Source organism: Mirounga leonina, unplaced genomic scaffold (genome assembly GCF_011800145.1).
Source record: "Mirounga leonina isolate KUSES-001 unplaced genomic scaffold, KU_Mleo_1.0 Mir_413, whole genome shotgun sequence".
Lineage (NCBI taxonomy): Eukaryota > Metazoa > Chordata > Mammalia > Carnivora > Phocidae > Mirounga > Mirounga leonina.
In genome coordinates, this window is record NW_023270734.1 from 3003615 (window position 1) to 3020893 (window position 17279).

At 35.0% G+C, this 17279-nt stretch overlaps 1 protein-coding gene and 1 pseudogene across 9 annotated transcripts in view; one reads left to right on the forward strand and one right to left on the reverse strand.

The window, feature by feature from the left end:
* Positions 1–289: 289 nt before the first annotated feature.
* WAC (WW domain containing adaptor with coiled-coil) overlaps positions 290–17279 on the reverse strand; it is an 87311-nt gene continuing 70321 nt past the window's right edge. For 5 of the 9 annotated variants that reach the window (XM_034987213.1, XM_034987218.1, XM_034987217.1 and 2 more), the window contains 7 exons: positions 13610–13855; positions 12106–12228; positions 11007–11155; positions 7554–7672; positions 5887–6073; positions 4519–4646; positions 297–2610 (listed from right to left, as the gene is read on the reverse strand). In XM_034987213.1, the coding sequence (XP_034843104.1) occupies positions 2541–2610; positions 4519–4646; positions 5887–6073; positions 7554–7672; positions 11007–11155; positions 12106–12228; positions 13610–13855 (1022 nt within the window). In that variant the 3' untranslated portion in view covers positions 297–2540. Of the gene's footprint in view, positions 2611–4518; positions 4647–5886; positions 6074–7553; positions 7673–11006; positions 11156–12105; positions 12229–13609; positions 13856–17279 lie in introns of all 9 variants that reach the window. The other 4 variants (XM_034987215.1, XM_034987210.1, XM_034987214.1 and 1 more) reach the window with 2 other exon arrangements.
* On the forward strand, positions 11903–12025 carry LOC117998452 (annotated as a pseudogene).

Sequence of the window (17279 nt, forward strand, 5' to 3'; positions counted from 1 at the left end):
TGAATATAAGACTACTAATGTCCTTTTAAAAATAAAAACCCTGAGGTTTCCTAAGGGCTCTTTGTATTTCTATTTCCAAATTATCTGAATCAAGGTGCAACTCAAAACGAGATACATGTTCGAAGCCATGGCAACAGGCCAACTATATAAAGAGTATTCTTGGATATTATGCCTATTTTAATAAATATTCCCTGGTTATCTCAAGGTTAGTAGCTGGACACAATGTATTAAAGTGCAATACTTAAAATAATTTACTACAGAATAATAAGTGAATCAAATATTGTAAAAATATTTCCACAAAAATTTTAATTTTGTTTAAAAATTCACCAAGAAATATCATATTAGGCATCTTCTCCTATATATATGTGAGCAATTCATTTAGGGATGTAAACAATTTTTAAAGCAAAGGAATAAGGTGACATAGATCAATAAACTATTAGCAAATAAAATTCAAATTTACCTTAAATCACAAGTCAAGTTGCCATCTGATCAGGAAACATTTGCCTACTACATCACAAATTGCTCACTTCTTTCCAGGAAAGATACAGGACTCCATCAGTGAGAGTTCTAGCTTAACATTGATCTTTGGAGTTTCATTTACATGCACTAATCAAGCCCAGCAAATGTTAACAATCTTACAGGTATGAACATTTCATGATATGATTTGACATTCGTCTTTTCTTACATTTTAAAAGTATGCTCAAGTTACAATAAAAAAAAAAAAAAAAAAAACCAGTTTCCAGTATAAGATTTTAATTCCTCTTAATTACACTGGAACATTTTTTTGTATTTTAGAAAGTATCATTCATACTATCACTTACATTTTACTTTTTAAAGTTTATTGAAAGGTCTGAGCATTATCATCTATACTTTAAATATGCTTCAAGCACAAGAGCAATTTTGGAATTTTCATATCCAAAAACGCAGTAACATTAACGTCTAACATCACAAAATAAGCCCTTGGTGCTGGCAGTTCTGAAAGCACATAAACACATCTGCTTCAACAGGGAAAAAAAAAGTCTAGATTGGGTAAGATTTTGAAATTAAAATTAAATTTTCTGCATAAAGAAACCCTTGTGATTTAATACTGGCAGTGTCATGCTAAGGCCATGTGACCAATATTTTAGAAAAGAAAAAAAAAGCCAAGGTAATTTTATAGTAGCAATAGTTTCTTTTTTTATTTTAATATACTTTAGGAAACAATATACAAAGCTGAGCTTTCCCACCATTTCCAGATAACAGAAGGAAGCTCCAATTACACAAATTTAGCGTTTTGTGATGGCTAAGAACAGCAGTCAGCACCAGACTTGAACAGTTAGCTACAACACAAACATCCTTCAAAATGAAATGTCATAATAGCAAGACAGGTTAAACCAGGGTTTATAACAAATGACAACCACTTGGGAAGTGACTTAATCATTCTTGTTGAATTTCATATTTCATTAAATATCTTATACACAATTTCCTGTTAATATGCTTTAAACAAAACCTCCCTTAAGGAATTATTTCAATTAAGTATAAATATTCAACAAGAATAGTTCTGATAAAGAAGTCCCAGGTAGTTCAAATTCTAATATGCATTGACCGAAGGAAAAGAAAAATTAACAATTTTTTGTTTGTTTTAACATGTTTATTACAACAGATACAATTCACATCTGACTAGCTTTGTTTCCTCTTTCCCCTCCCACAACCATGTTCATTGGGCCATTTCCTTATATTTGAGCAATCAATGTACTTTCAGCACACATGCCCAGCAGTACTTTAAGTCCATTCTTACAGGGTGCAAATGGATTTCAATAATTTATACAAACAAGTGGGTTATGCTCAATCACTGCAATTTTAAGCTACTGTACACAGGAATGAAAAGGTTATAGAAAAGTGCCATAGCAACAGTGCCTTAAGAAAGGAGAAAAAGAGGAGCCATAAAAAAATGGATAAAATCAGATCAAGGATTTCAGAGGGAAATGGAACACACGGGAAATGAAAAACATTTCTCTGCAAAACAAATGGAGAAGCACTGCTCTTGATCAGGTGCAAGTGTGGAAACAGTTTCATGATATTTTGTACACTGCCCATATGGTTCAAAATCGCATCCTTAGACACAGATCGCCTGGCGCTTGCACTGAATTTTTGAAAATGCAAGATTTCTGAATGATAAATTAACCCCCCCAATTTTTTTTTTTTAAAAAAAGCTAATTTTGCAGACAGGTGTACATGTAAAAGGCTAGGTATTTAGCCACCTCAGCATTGATTAGTTTTGGATGTCTAAGCTCTGTTACACATGGCTTCCCATGGCTTCACTCTACAAAACATATTTACAACGTGAAGAATACATCTACAAGAAATCTACATTTCAAGGGTTTTACAAATCAATCTTGTATCTTTCCCCTGAATTGACTCTCACAGACCCCGTCCCCTTGTCATTTCCTTTGCCCAGCTTAACGGTCCAAAGTCTACTTAAATGCAGCTCAAAAATGTTAAGATTGGGCAATAAGATTTACAGTTTCTGTACGCAAAACCATGTGCAATTATTCACATCTTCACACCATGAAGGAATTCTGATTTTTTAGCTTTTCGAGTTCCTTAATTTGTTGTCTCAAAAATAGTATCCTGAAAAATAAAAGAAGGCATTAGAACTTGTGTGGTTCATATAAATGTTACAGAAAAACCAAACAGAACTTTAACTACAGAAATATCTTAAGATAAAATGAGTAAACTACAATTAAAACTAAGTAATTAAAAATGGATTAATCTAGGGGCACCTGGGTGGCTCAGTCAGTTAGGTGTCCTGACTCTTGGTTTCGGCTCAGGTCCTGATCTCAGGGTCGTGAGATCAAGCCCCACAGGGGGCTCTTGTGCTCAGCAGGGAGTCTGCTTGAAATTCTCCCCCTCTCTTGCCCCCCCAAATAAATAATTAAATCTTTAAAAATGAATAAATATGGATTAGCCTAGAGTTAAAATGACCAGTGAATGTATGACGTATTAAAGATTAGGACAACAAAAGTTAGAATGTTTCCTAGTTTTCTAACAATTTCTCAATAATTTGACTATAAAGATTGATTTAAAATGTGGTTTGTTTGCTGTATCAAAGACAGACACACACACACAGCAGCAGATATTAAATACAAGACAAACTTATACTGCATATGTTTTCTAGGCCACAACAGAGTAAGCCTAGAATTAACTAGGTGCAAGAGGCTTAATCATATTAAAGAACAATTCTCAATATAAACACAGGCTCAGAAAAACAGAGCTGAGTCCAAGTCCAACTGACATGCATATTTAAAACAAACTAGATTTCCATGAACTTCATAAAACTGTTCCCCTTCTGACCTCTCTCTTCCGTAAAGTATATTTACTGCCTGTACCAGTGAATTAGGCATAATCATAAAGTGGCTTGGTATTTACCAGTGTACACCATGTCAACAGCTGAGGCTGCAAATAATTTCCTAAAAGTCAAATCATCTCTTATTAAGCCAAAATGCGGTCAAATTTTATGTATGTCTGAAGTACTTTCAGAGCAATCCTAGAGTAAACAAATCCCAGTTGATATTCACAATGTAACTCCAGACAGTTGAGTAATTGAAAGATTAGGTAAAAACTTACTTTTCCGAGTTTACTATAAATTCCAACTTGGTATCTATTAAATATTTGTGGTTTCATGTTAAGACTAACTCTACTTGTGACCCAGTGACTTAAATAGACAGGATGTGAGAGGCCATTAAAAGTTTGTCCTTGATTTTGTAAGATGCATTTAAAAAGTATCTATACTATTTACTGGGATGTAGATAGCCTTACTTGAGCAGGATACTAGAGACTAAGAAATGTGAGAGAGTAAGAGTTTAGGTGAAAACAATTCAGAAAATAGATACACTTGATAGACAACTAAATTTCCAAGGGATCTATAGGTGATCCAAAGACAATGTAAATAGTGATTTGAAATTTCAACTGAAACAAGTACACTCAGCAATAGAGGACTATCCTTAATTGAAGAGGAGACCAATTAGTTGCTGTCGTCAATTTTTTTAAAGGTTACAGTATACTTAACATACAGTGTTCTAACATTTCACTTTTTAAATATTACTGTACCTTACAGAGTTTTAAGAATAAAGTCTAATGAAGCATTTACCATGCGTTAGAGAACTAAAATCTAGATGCCATTACCATTTACCAGGAATATTAGTTAAATTATAAAAATGCAGTCATAGTGTGGAGTGCCTGGGTGGCTTAGTCGGTTGAGCATCCGACTCGTGGTTTCGGCTCAGGTCATGATCCTCATGGGTCTTGAGACAGAGCCCCGTGTCAGGCTCCACACTCAGTGGGGAGTCTGCTTGAAGATTCTCTCCCCCTGCCCCCCACCTCTAAAATAAATACATCTTTTTTGTAATGCAGTTAGTGTTATGGAATATGACATATCAAAGAGAACTTGAAATTCAGAAATGAAATTTGATTTATATTCTTCAGTCTGATTTAAGATCTATAATGCTAAGACAAAAATTCTGTCCATGAAAAACTTACCTTTGCTCTCGCAAAGTTGCTTGAATTTCACATACTCGGACTAAAGATCTTAAATTTTTTAATTCAGTACAAATTTCTGACATGTGAACACTTCCCATATTATGGGCTTCTTCTCGCAATCTCGATGCCTAGAGTTAGATAAATAAAGATCACATAAGTCACAATCACATACAAAAAAACAAACATTAAATTTCTGAGTACAACTTTATACCAAGATTACAGAGTAATTCTTCTCCTTTAAATCCACAAAAATGATAGTGAATCTAAGGGGGAAAATGATTAAAAAAAAAAAAAAGCAAAAACAAAAAAAAACGGTCTCTAATGGTGGAAGGTACTTTTCAAAATTTCCCCCTTCAACTTCTGGAGAAAATAGTATTTCCAATTTCAGTACTGCATAGCACTAGGATAGAAGAACTCATGATTTGTGGTTAATAAAAGGTGCTGAGTCAGCCAGAGTAAAGTTCAGGAGTAACACTGATAAAAGGGCCTTCACTGTATTCTTGGGTCATAAGATACACAACATTATCTCTGTGAACTTAAGAGAAAATTTCAGACAGTAAACCACTAAAAGACAGAAGCAGCCAATGGCAGTAATTAGAATGTCCAAAGGTCCCTCATTCCAGAGCAAAACTGTTTCCTAACTTCTAGTTGCTAGTCTAGTGGAGAGATATAAGAGTAGTCATATGAAGAAGTTCTATAACTATGAGAGCGGCTGGCTGAGTGGAAAAAGCACACTGGCTTTGAGCCCCATCACTGTTTTAACTGGGTGACCTTGATATGTAATTTATTTGGTCCTAAGGGCCTCATCGGTAAAATGGGAGAACTCATTATCTGTCCTGGTTAACAGTTTTGAGAAGTGGAAAAAATTAAGCACTCAGCACCGTGCTAAATGCTGAGTATTTGATAATGGTAGCTATAACAATAATTATATTAAAATATTTTATGTGAAACCATAAAATATTATCTCAAATACCTTAAAGTATTTACCAAATATTTTTTTTTAAAGATTTTATTTATCTTATTTATTTATTTATTTGAGACAGAGAGAATGAGAGAGAGAGAACACATGAGAGGGGGGAGGGTCAGAGGGAGAAGCAGGCTCCCTGCCGAGCAGGGAGCCCGATGCAGGACTCGATCCAGGGACTCCAGGATCATGACCTGAGCCGAAGGCAGTTGCTTAACCAACTGAGCCACCCAGGCGCCCCTTTACCAAATATTTTATAGAGTGACTATAAGCAATCTAATTAGAAATTAGTTATTTCAAATGTAGCTTAAATTCAGTGACCTAGATTAGATTTTCTAGCAGTAGAAGTTGTATTTTGTCACTCATCCACAGGTGAAACATCTGCTGTGAATCATGTAACATACCTGCTTCTCTGCATGATCTGCAGGCCATCCTTGAACATGTTTTATGAGATTTTCATTAAAGTGTGCTGCTAGCGTAGGTGTTAATGAACATGTAGGTCGGGCAGATGAATTCTGTGGTACAACGGTTGCATTTGATGCATTACTACTAGAAGTATGATTTGGACCAGGCGATGGACTTCTCTGGCTACTGGAAGAGAAAACAGAATTGAATGTGCACTATGTTTTAAAAAGTAGGTATCCTAGAAATTGTCAATACCTTCTATTAAATTAAAGATATCCAAATTCCTAAGAAAAATTTGTTATATTAACATCAAATAAACAGAATTTAAAATCCAAAGTGTATTTATATCATGTATTCCTCTAACACACTTTTGGGGGGAAAAGAGCCCTTTTAGTAACACTAATGTCAGTTAAATTTAAACTAACAGTGCTCTCCAAATTCCATAGCAGGACCTGTTGATTTTGTATACCAGAAACACTAGTAAGAATGTAACTAAGAAATGGTCACATTTTAACAGTTGTAGATATAAGGCACAACTGAACAATCTATCTTAAATACATGTAGATGAGGGGGAAAAGCTATTGCCTTTGTTTAACATCAGAATGAAGTATTCAATCAGAGGGTAGATAATGTGAAGCAAAATACAGGCATTTTATTGGACAGCAATGAATGAGTTTAGTGGCAAAATAAGACCAAAAACGTAACACTCTGAGATTGGTTGTCTTCTTCTAAAACTGAATGGTTTGGGCTAGGGTTTGGGGATATGGTGGTGAGAACCAAAAATTTAATCACCCAAGTTGATTTCCTACCTGCTTCACCAGACTTGGCTCTGAATGAATTTCAGTTATTTCCAAAAACTAAATCTCCCAAAGGATGAAGAGTTTTCAACACTGAGGATATTTAAAATAATACTGCAGCCTCTAAAGACAATTTAAAAGAAGAATTTCCCAAAAATGTTCTTAGCAATGGCAACATTGCTGGAGTAAGTAGACAGCTTCCCAAGGTGATTATTTTGAAGGGAACAACTCTCATTTGGATGTATAAGTTCTGAAATGCTTGTTTAGAAAACAACAATAAAAACAACAGTTGAATTATTTTGCCACCTCATAGCAAGAAATAAAAATAGGAAAATCAATCAAATGAAAATCATTTTAAAGTTGTATTTGTTAATTAACAAAGAAACGTGACAACACAATACAGCCCTATCTGACAAGCAATCCACACAGGGGTCAGGGCTGAAGCTATTAGGAAAACCTGACACATACCAGTTGGGAAATATCGGCCTATGTTTTAAATTTAACATTTTTGGCTTCATCAATACACTCAAATCTAAAGCTGCTATGAGGAGGTTAAAAATGAGGTCATTTCCAACAAGTATTACAGAATCAGGTGCCCTCTTTGTACAAGTATCACATATCCTATCATATTCTACTAAGTAAAATTCTAAAGAATCACTTTCTTCAAAAATAACCTGGCTTCCCTACTAGAGACAACAAACTACTTATAGTTAAGATTTGCCTTTGTAAGTCTTTTAATACATAAAACTTAGGCTATCCATGGATTCTTCCAAGATCACGTTCTATTTTACATATATTTTTATAATATTCAAACAATGCAGCATGCAATATTAAGGAAAAAAATAATGTTTCAACACATATCAACTTACTTTGAGCGCTGAAGACTTCGAGGAGAGACAGGTTCATGACCTTGCTGCTTGTCAGCAGTTACAGGCTGTTGTGTGGCCGATTGTGAAACCGGTCCTTGCTTAACTACTGGAGTACTAACCTGAAATGTCAAAATCTGGTGAGATAGGCTTCTATCACACAGATAAATACCATGGAAACTAGATAAAAGCACAAGTACTACCAATGAAAAGTCCCTATTATTTCTATTCTTTAATTTATTTTTGCTTTTAATACTTTTTTTTAATTAACATATATTATTTGTTTCAGGGTACAGGTCTGTGATTCATCAGTCTTAGACAATTCACAGCGCTCACCATAGCACTTTTTTTTTATTCTTTAGTAATTTTTTTTTTTTTTTTAAGATTTTATTTATTTGACAGAGAGACACAGCGAGAGAGGGAACACAAGCAGAGGGAGTGGGAGAGGGAGAAGCAGGCTTCCCGCTGAGCAGGGAGCCCGATGAGGGGCTCGATCCCAGGACCCTGGGATCATGACCTGAGCCGAAGGCAGACGCTTAACGACTGAGCCACCCAGGCGCCCCTATTCTTTAGTAATTTTTAAGATAACATGAGCTGTCCTAATTGTTTCATAATAAAATTAATATTAGTGATACAGACATACTTAATTATGTAAATCATGGTCATTTAAGTTCCCAAATCCACACACACCTCCAAATCTAGCTGGATAATCTTAAACTCTGAAAAATCTAGAGATTTAAAACATTAGAATCAAATGAAGTTCACGTAGTTAGAAGAGAGTCTAGTTTTGAGACTAAGATCTAATTTCCTCATAAAATGGCCCAAGGCCATAAAGATTATTTTCTTAGCAGCAGAACAGCACAAGAAACTACTACTAATGTTGAGCCCAGTTTTCTTTCCAATACACTAAAATAGCTCTTCTGATTTATTGTTACTTTTATATCAATAAAGACTAATGTTACCACCTCCTAAAAATACAGCTGCTCAAATTTCAACCACATATGCAGAGAATGTATAGACTGGTTATTAGAGAATGAGCTATGGCCCATATAAAATTCAACTGGAGTGGTCTTCAAAGAGATGGTACCCTACAGAGGTGGAACAAGAGGTCCATGATTATCCAGTGGGGATATGTATACTATACATATTTAGATGCCACAGAGAGAGAAAACAAGTAGTTTTAAATATAAGCCCCAAATTAAGGCAGAGAGCCATAAGTCATATCATCCTCCAATAGCAGTTAAAAAAAAAAAATTTTTTTTTTAAAGATTTGAGAGAGAGAGAACACGGGGGGGGGGGGGGGAACAGAGAGAAGCAGACTCCCTGCTGAGCTCAATCCCAAGACCCTGAGGTCATGACCTGAGCTGAAGGCAGATGCTTGATCGACTGAGCCACCCAGGCGCCCTTTCGTTTTTTTGTTTTTCATTTTTTTAAATTAATATTCTCCCAAAAAAATCTGGATAGATATTTTTCTTTTTTTACTTCTGAACATAAAAGAACATGTTCTTTTTTTTTTTCTTAATTTTTTTTTTTTTTTTAAGATTTTATTTATTTGAGAGAGAGAGAATGAGAGACAGAGAGCATGAGAGAAAGGAGGGTCAGAGGGAGAAGGAGACTCCTTGCTGAGCAGGGAGCCCGATGTGGGACTCGATCCCGGGACTCCAGGATCATGACCTGAGCCGAAGGCAGTCGCTTAACCAACTGAGCCACCCAGGTGCCCAAGAACATGTTCTTTTATAAAGAACATTTTTATAAGGTCTACATCATATTACTGAATGCCCACTTTAAAAAAAAAAAAACTTGGAAAAATTTTCATGTTAAAAATTGTTAGCCATATGCTTAAGGGATTTGAAATGCTAATTTTATAAATGACTGTAAAACTAACATTGCCACTTCACTTTTAATCATCATTTATTGTACTCTTAAGATACCACCCTGAGGATGAGTCTTAAGCTCTAGTAATAGGTTTCTATTGCTGAAACTCACATTTTTATTCTTCTTCCATCAAAATGCAAACAATAAGAAACTGTGTAATAAACTAATACGTTTAACACAGAATTAAAAACAAAAAAACCAAAAAACCCAATCCAGACTGACCCTAAAACATGCTTAGGTAAATGACTTAAATAGGGAAGGGATGAGCCAAAAGGAAGACCTAAAAGCTGGCCTACCAATTTCAAGTTATGTTTCAATGCATTTTTATTTTAAGGCTTCTGTTTATGATTTTATTTCAATATAAAATTTTTGGCAGGACGCCTGGCTGGCTGAGTAGGTAGAGCATTCATTCGACTCTTGATCTCAGGGTTGTGAGTTCGAGCCCCACATTGAGTAGAGATTGCTTAAAAATAAAATCTTAAAAAAAAAAATTCTTTGGCATAAAAGATTGAAATAGCCCACTTTTTAATTAAAAAGAATTTCCTAAATTTACAATTAAGAAAAAAAAAAAACAATTGCAACTTGCATATACTAACTTCCAAATCTTTTTTAATGTTTTTGCTGGTAGTATACAAAGCAAAGAATAAGTGTAACTGGGATTTGCTTACGAATTTGTGGGCAAGACTCAAATGATGTAGTACAAAATCTGAGTGCAGCATTGTTAAGATCCTGTTTATAGTCCAATAAGAACAGACCAACAATTTTTAACTGTGCTCTGGGGAGCCATCCATGCAAGATTTTGCTTGGATAAACACAGGTAGCACAGCTTAGTAAAATGGGTTGTGTTCAGGAAGACGGAGGCCTCAAATCCTGAGTCCACCACAAAAACTAGATTTAACTGCAGGCTTCATTTTCTTATCTATCAAATGAAGCAAACAGCAGTTGGTTCTCATGATGTGAAGTTAAATACATATATAAAGCTCGTAGCACGGAAACGGACTCATTTCTAAAATAAAAGTATGGGAAGAAGAAAAGCCACTGGAAAACCTGTTCTCTCATATCTTTTAGAGCTAAAAAAATTCTACAAATACTAAGACAATTAGTATACCCCTCTTTATCCCACTCTCCATGTCACAAATCCCAAAGCCAGTAAGAGAAAACAATCAGCGTGTAAAAGTAGCACAGATGGTGGGACACCTGGGTGGCTCAGTCGGTTAAGCATCTGACTTTGGCTCAAGTCATGATCTCAGGGTCCTGGGATCAAGCCCCACATCTGGCTCCTGGCTCAGTGGGGAGTCTGCTTGTCCCTCTACCACCCCCCCACCCTGCTCATGCTTTCTCTCCGTCTCGCTCTCAAATAAATATAATCTTTAATAATAATAATAAAAAAAAAAGTGGCAGATACAATTCCCTCCTCAATTTACTAAGAATCTAACCTGCATCTATTCTCACCCATCATTCATTCCACCACTACTACATTCTCGAAAAGGGCTTTTTCTACAATACAGATTCTAAAACATTAAGCTTGTTTTTCCAAAAGTGAGTGCTTTCTTTTCCAAATTTCCCTCAAAGGCAACATACCTTTGGCTGTGATGAAACAGGAGGAGTACTAATCAAAGGTTTGATAGGGACTGTGTTAGTTTGAGGTGTGCTTATTCTTGGAGACACATACGATCTTGGGGATGACGCATCAGAAGTTAAAGACATTGGAGACTGATTAGATGGCTGGGCTGTGAAAAAGTGAAGCAATTAATTTCAAATAACCCAAAACTTCTGTAATATATGTGCAAAAGTCTTTCCATCTCTCCACATGCCGCCTGAACCCCAAAGAGAACACTTATCTGAGCAAGTCAGAATCTGGAATACTCACTGGGGCCACACAGACTAAATGAGCTGTGGATGAGAACCAAGCACACCCAATGTGTGCCTCCCCTAACCCCTTTCTTAGGCTGAAGCAAAAAGGTAAGCCTGAACCTATTCTCATATGAAGGCATCCTCACCACTCTCATTTCTTTTTTATTCTACATTTAGGCCTTTATCTCCTGTCTCATGAGGCTCACCAGAGAGTTGTTGAGTCTTTTTCACTATTATATTTCAATTTTAGAACAAGTGTTCCTGGCTAAGTTTATCAGTTTTCTGAACTGGGGCTGGGGGACAAGTCCAAGTGACCCTTTCATTTCTCCTTTGTTCCCATGTAGGTCTCTTTCCATTGGATGCTTTCACAGAAAAAGAGGAATAGCTAATTTAAGAAAGGACTTGAGCATTTCTGTATCCTCTGGTCAAAAACCACCAAACATCAAGCCTGAACCAAACTTCAACTCAAAATATATTCAATGTTTCACAAAGATTGAGGACATTATCAGTTTATGGAGTAAACTATTTCACTGACAAATTCTGAAGTAAATATATATTACAGATTTAATGGCAATACTGTAAGATAAATGTCAATGCTTGTCTCATCTCAAAAAAAATACTGTATCGCTTCTCGGCCTTTTGGCTAAGATCAAGTGTAGTATCTGTTCTTATCAGTTCAAAAAAAATACTGTAAATACTGGTGTTAAAAAAAAAAATCAAACATCAAATCATTATAGCTAATCTCTTCAAAGACTAAAAAAAAAATTGCTATGAATCCCCCTCCAAATCAATATATAATTCTAGCGATACCTAAGAAAATCAATACCTTGTGTAGAGAGCTGAGCAGCTTGAGAAATCAAAGAAGTTATGTTGAAAGCAGATGGTCCAGCAGTAAGAAACTTATGAATTATAGACTGCAATGAGGCTTGTGTCACAGCTGCTGTAAGAACTAAAAACATATCTTAAATTAAAATAAAAACACAAGAGGCATATCACGGCATTAGTAACAACTTGAAAACTCAAAAAACCCCCAAGGGAAACTGCAGTGCTTCAAACTAGAACTCTCAAAACAGAAATCTAGAAGATAAGAGTGATAAAATGGCTGAGCAGGGAACCCAATGCGGGGCTCGATCGCAGCACTCTGGGATCATGACCTGAGCCAAAGGCAGATGCCCAATGACTGAGCCACCCAGGCATCCCCTGGAACTTCTGATTATACCTGAAACCTATTCACTGATACCTAAAGGGCTTAGTAGGTTACATGGAACTAACTGGATAAATGGTAGCTATTTCATGCAAATGCTTTATTAGACAAGCTGACCACTCAAACCCTGCAACAACCACCTTTTAAAAACAGACATTAAAAAGCTAGGTAATTTAAGAACATCATGTATTTTCAGAGCACAAGATCTTTTATTATTGACATTTCTTATGCTATCATCTCTTTATAAACTGTTTAAAAGCCCCACTTTCCCTAGGAAAACATGTACCTATCATGTAGGAGAATGGCATAGTTACCTTAAAAGAATAAAATCAAAATGCAGAAAAGTACAAAAAAACCCCCAGAATTATTGACCAACTAGCCTGAAATAGCTCCATTTTTAAGATAAAGGAAGAACTTAACCACTTAATACTACTGTTAAATATATTATGTAACAATGTACACAAGTCAAAATCGACTATTCTAAACAAAATTTTGCAATGCTCTTAGGACTATTTGAATGGCTTGTGAATTAAAACTATATGCACTTTTATTCAGACTTCTTTGAGGTGGTTCCCGTAAGTAATTTAGTAGCATACTGAAAAGCAAAGTTGGAATTAACAATGCAATTAACTAGGAAAAACAGAAAAATGTTAACCATTATCTCCCATCTCAAATTTTTTTTCAAGTATTCTAAGAAGGAACTACCTGAATTCCTACTTTGAGTAATTAGCCTATTTTTAATACTCCAAATAATGATTTACCCATATACAAGAGGTTTTTTGAAATATGCTAGAATTCAAGTGTTTTTATATCAGTTTTGGAAAATGCTGTTTTTTAACTTAAAAAAAAATTTACCATACATATTACGCAAACAGAACAGCTTATTTCCAGTAACTACCAGGTACAAAGCCAAGTCTTAAAAAAATACAGAAAAATCCCAAGTATTGCTAACTCAATTACAATACCAAAGGCCTTAAACAATGGGGGATACAAATGTAAAAGAATGAAGCTCAAATGTGAATTTCAAAATGAAACAAAGATCATTCCTAAACTGGGGATTTTACTAATCACATAATTCTGCACAATACAAATGAATTAAAAAAAACTGTTAACTACGAAAATTTACCTTCATTTATTTTGGATATGTCCACATTAGAATTATTAAGTTGCAGCGTGGCTTGCAAAGCAGGAAGCAGCTGTCTAAGAAGGTTTGGGTCCTGAAGTAATGGAGGTATTGGTGACTGTGGAACAGGAGAAACAGGGACTGCTGAAGCAGATGTTGGAGGTGCAGATGTGGGATTCAGTCCAGAGGCAGAAGATGTGGAAGGAGTTGTGCAAGAATGTGATACAGATTTGTCTCCTGGTGTTGACTCTAAGTAAAAAGGAGGTAACAAGGCTGAAAAAAATTACTCGAATAGAGGAAACTCGAACCAACATCAAAAAGTCAACTTTCATGTGCCAAACACCTAATTCAAGTGACCTCATTTAATTTTACCAAGGTAGCACAGAGGGGGCTCAGTAAATATTTGCCTGATTAGAATAATGAGGTAGGCATTTTTATATCCCAATTTCATAGATGAGAAAAGTTCTCTGAACAAGAATATGTAACTTGCTTGAAATCACAAAACCTGGTAAAGCAGTGATTCAACCATATTCATGTCTGGTTCTAAAAGTACCATGTTCTGTTTACTAGTAATACTGTTTCAAACACAGTTACGTATTAACTACATGTTCAAATAAGCTTCTATTAGGATAAAGGGACAATACAATTCTCTTGGGACTTAATTTAAGGTGAAAATGTTTATGACCACAGTAATAACCATCCCAAACATGACAATGGCCTGAAAAGAAATCAGGATTGGCACCATGGTGAGCACCTCCAGAATGGGCTAAGGGGAGTAGATAAATGAGACTATGAATTTTTATACTTAACTGAGTTTCCAGATTATATATTTAATTACAAAAGGAAAGTACATAATCTGAAGCACCTAGCTCTGTTTGTAGCATTTAAAAATTATGAGCACTAAAAAGGATCCTTTTAAAATAGCAACCTCACCCATAATACCCTATATTCAAAAAAAAAGTATAAAACTTGCATGGAAAATTATCATTATTTGAAAGCTGTCATCGCAAATTACGTATATAGTAGAGTCAATGCAATTGTGATGAAAACCCCAACAGCATTTTTGGCATCATTTGACAAGTTGATTCTATTAACTTATTTGAAAAAGGTTAAGGGCCAGTACAGCCATAAAATTCATGAAGAAAAAGAACACAGCTAGTGAAATGTATCTTGCCAGTATGAAAACTTGTATTTAAAACAAAACCAATTTAAGGTAGATTAAATGTCTGTATATATGTTTAAAATCTTTACAACTAGTAGACAAAAACAGGAAGGTATCTTTGACATCTAGATGCAGAAAATTACAAAAAGCAAACCAATTACATTCAAAGCATTGATAACCAAAGTACTTTTAAGGAACTTCTATAAATCAGAAAAGACAACCCACACGATAGAAAAATGAACAAAAGACATGAAGTAAAGACATTTCACAGAAGTAAACTGAATGGTTTTAGAAAAAACTAATGATCAACCTCACTGATAATCAGAAAAATGTGAATTTAAATCAACAGGATATCCTTTTACACTCACCAGAATGACAAAAACTTTAAAAATCTGACAATATCAAAAATTGAGAAGGTGTAGCAGGAACTTAACATTTCTGGTGAGACTAAATTGATATAACCACATGGCAGAATAATCTGGCATTATCTAAGAAATCTGGAGATGCACACACTTGATGACCCAGTAATTCTCCTTATGTATAATACCCTTAGAGAAACTATGATGTATGTAAATTGGGAGAAACATTCAACAATTTTTATAATACTATGCTTGTTTTTATTTTAGCACAAAACTAAAAAACTTAAATGTCCACCAACAGAAAGATGAACACGAACTGTATTTTCGTACCATGGAATTTTACTAATACAGTAACTTTAATGGAAGAAAAAAGAAACAGAACCTCTGGGTAAAAACATTAAGACTCAACTATTCAAGATGTTCATACATATTCTTACAATATTGGCCTAAAGACTAAATATGATGAAGATTTGCTAAAGTATCTTTAATTTCTCATATACACCCATTTCTTGAAGATTTTCAAATTCATATATACATTATATAACCCAAATTAAGACTGCTATTATGATGTATAAAAGTTCCAGGCACACTGCATTTGAGTATTACAACACTGCTACCTAATAACTGTAAATCCTCAATTCCAATTCTAAGAACTAAACATTCATTAGTCTTCACGTCCCCACAGAAGCTGAGAATTACAAGCAAACTTACTAAAAAAGGACTCCTCTATCAGCCTTTTTATACCACCACTGTAATAGTCAAAACAACTAGGGGCAATAGGCCTCTGAAGTAAGGACCTCGCGGTTCTGGATTCATAGACAAGTATACAGAAACTTGAATGAAATAAAGATTTTCCCTGCGTAAACCTGTCAGTTACTGCATTTTATGGGGTAACTAGAGACGACAGTAGCAGTATTCTCCAGGATCATATTCCCTAAGGGTCAGCTTAGGGGATATATAGCTTAGGGGCCTTCTTGATTAATGTATAAAATGAAACAAGTTCTGTATTTTTACTTTCTGCATGAACAATCAAATTAGTACTTACATACCTCTGAAATGATCCCTACTCTTTTTGTTACTTTTATTGTTGCTTTCTTCTGTTTTTAACGATAGGAGATGGAGAAGGTGTTAACTGTTTTCAAATGTATTTTGATGCTGCTAAATCTACCCACAGATTTGAAAAATTAGCACAGCTTAAACTCTTCAGTGCTGCTTCAATCCAAGAAAAGGAAACACCCCAAAATAGGAAACTAATACTTACCACTATAAAGAAATAAAGTAACAAAAACTAAATATCCTTAACTCCTAGTTCTAATAAGTTTACCTTAAGTTTCTTCTGAAGTTTTTGAGAGATCACTGAAGAGTAGTATGGAAACCAGTTGGTACTACTTACTATCTATGAGACCCCTGAACAGGTAACCTCTTTATCTAAAGGCCAGAATTTTTCTATTAAAAGGTTTGATTTTGAGTATTAGTTTTCAACAGAATATGTATCAGAATCATCTATAAACAAAACAAAACAGATACTGGCCTCCACTCCTAATGAGCTTGGGAGGTCCAAGCATATGTTGAACTTCTAAGAATTCTATGGGTGATTCTGACATCCCTTGCTGATTTTTGAAAAAATAGAGAGCTTCCAAGGTTGCTTTTAACATTAAAAACCAAAGGAAACAAAACCAAAACAAAATAAAGCAGCACAGCACAAACATACAGGAGTGAGTGGAATTAAGGATAAGATGCAAGACAGGAAAGTGCTAAATCTTTTTTCCAAGGCAGGTCCTCAGCATAGTATTTTCTTACTGAGGTATAACTGACAACATTATTAGTTTCAGGTGTTCAGCACTGTTATCTGTATATACTGTGAAATAATCACCAAACATAGTTACACAATTCTTTTTCTTGTGATGAGAACTTTCAAGATTTTAGTCTCTTAGCAACTTTCAAATATGCAACAGTATTATTAACCACATAGTTGCCACACTGCACATCACATCCCCATGCTTTATTTTATAACTGGAAGTTTGCACCTTCTAACTTCCTTCACTCATTTCCCCCCAGGCAACCACCAATCTGTGCTCTGTTATCTGTAAGCCTGGTTTTGTTTTTTAGATTCTTCATGTAAGTATTTCCACACTATTTTAAATAATGACTC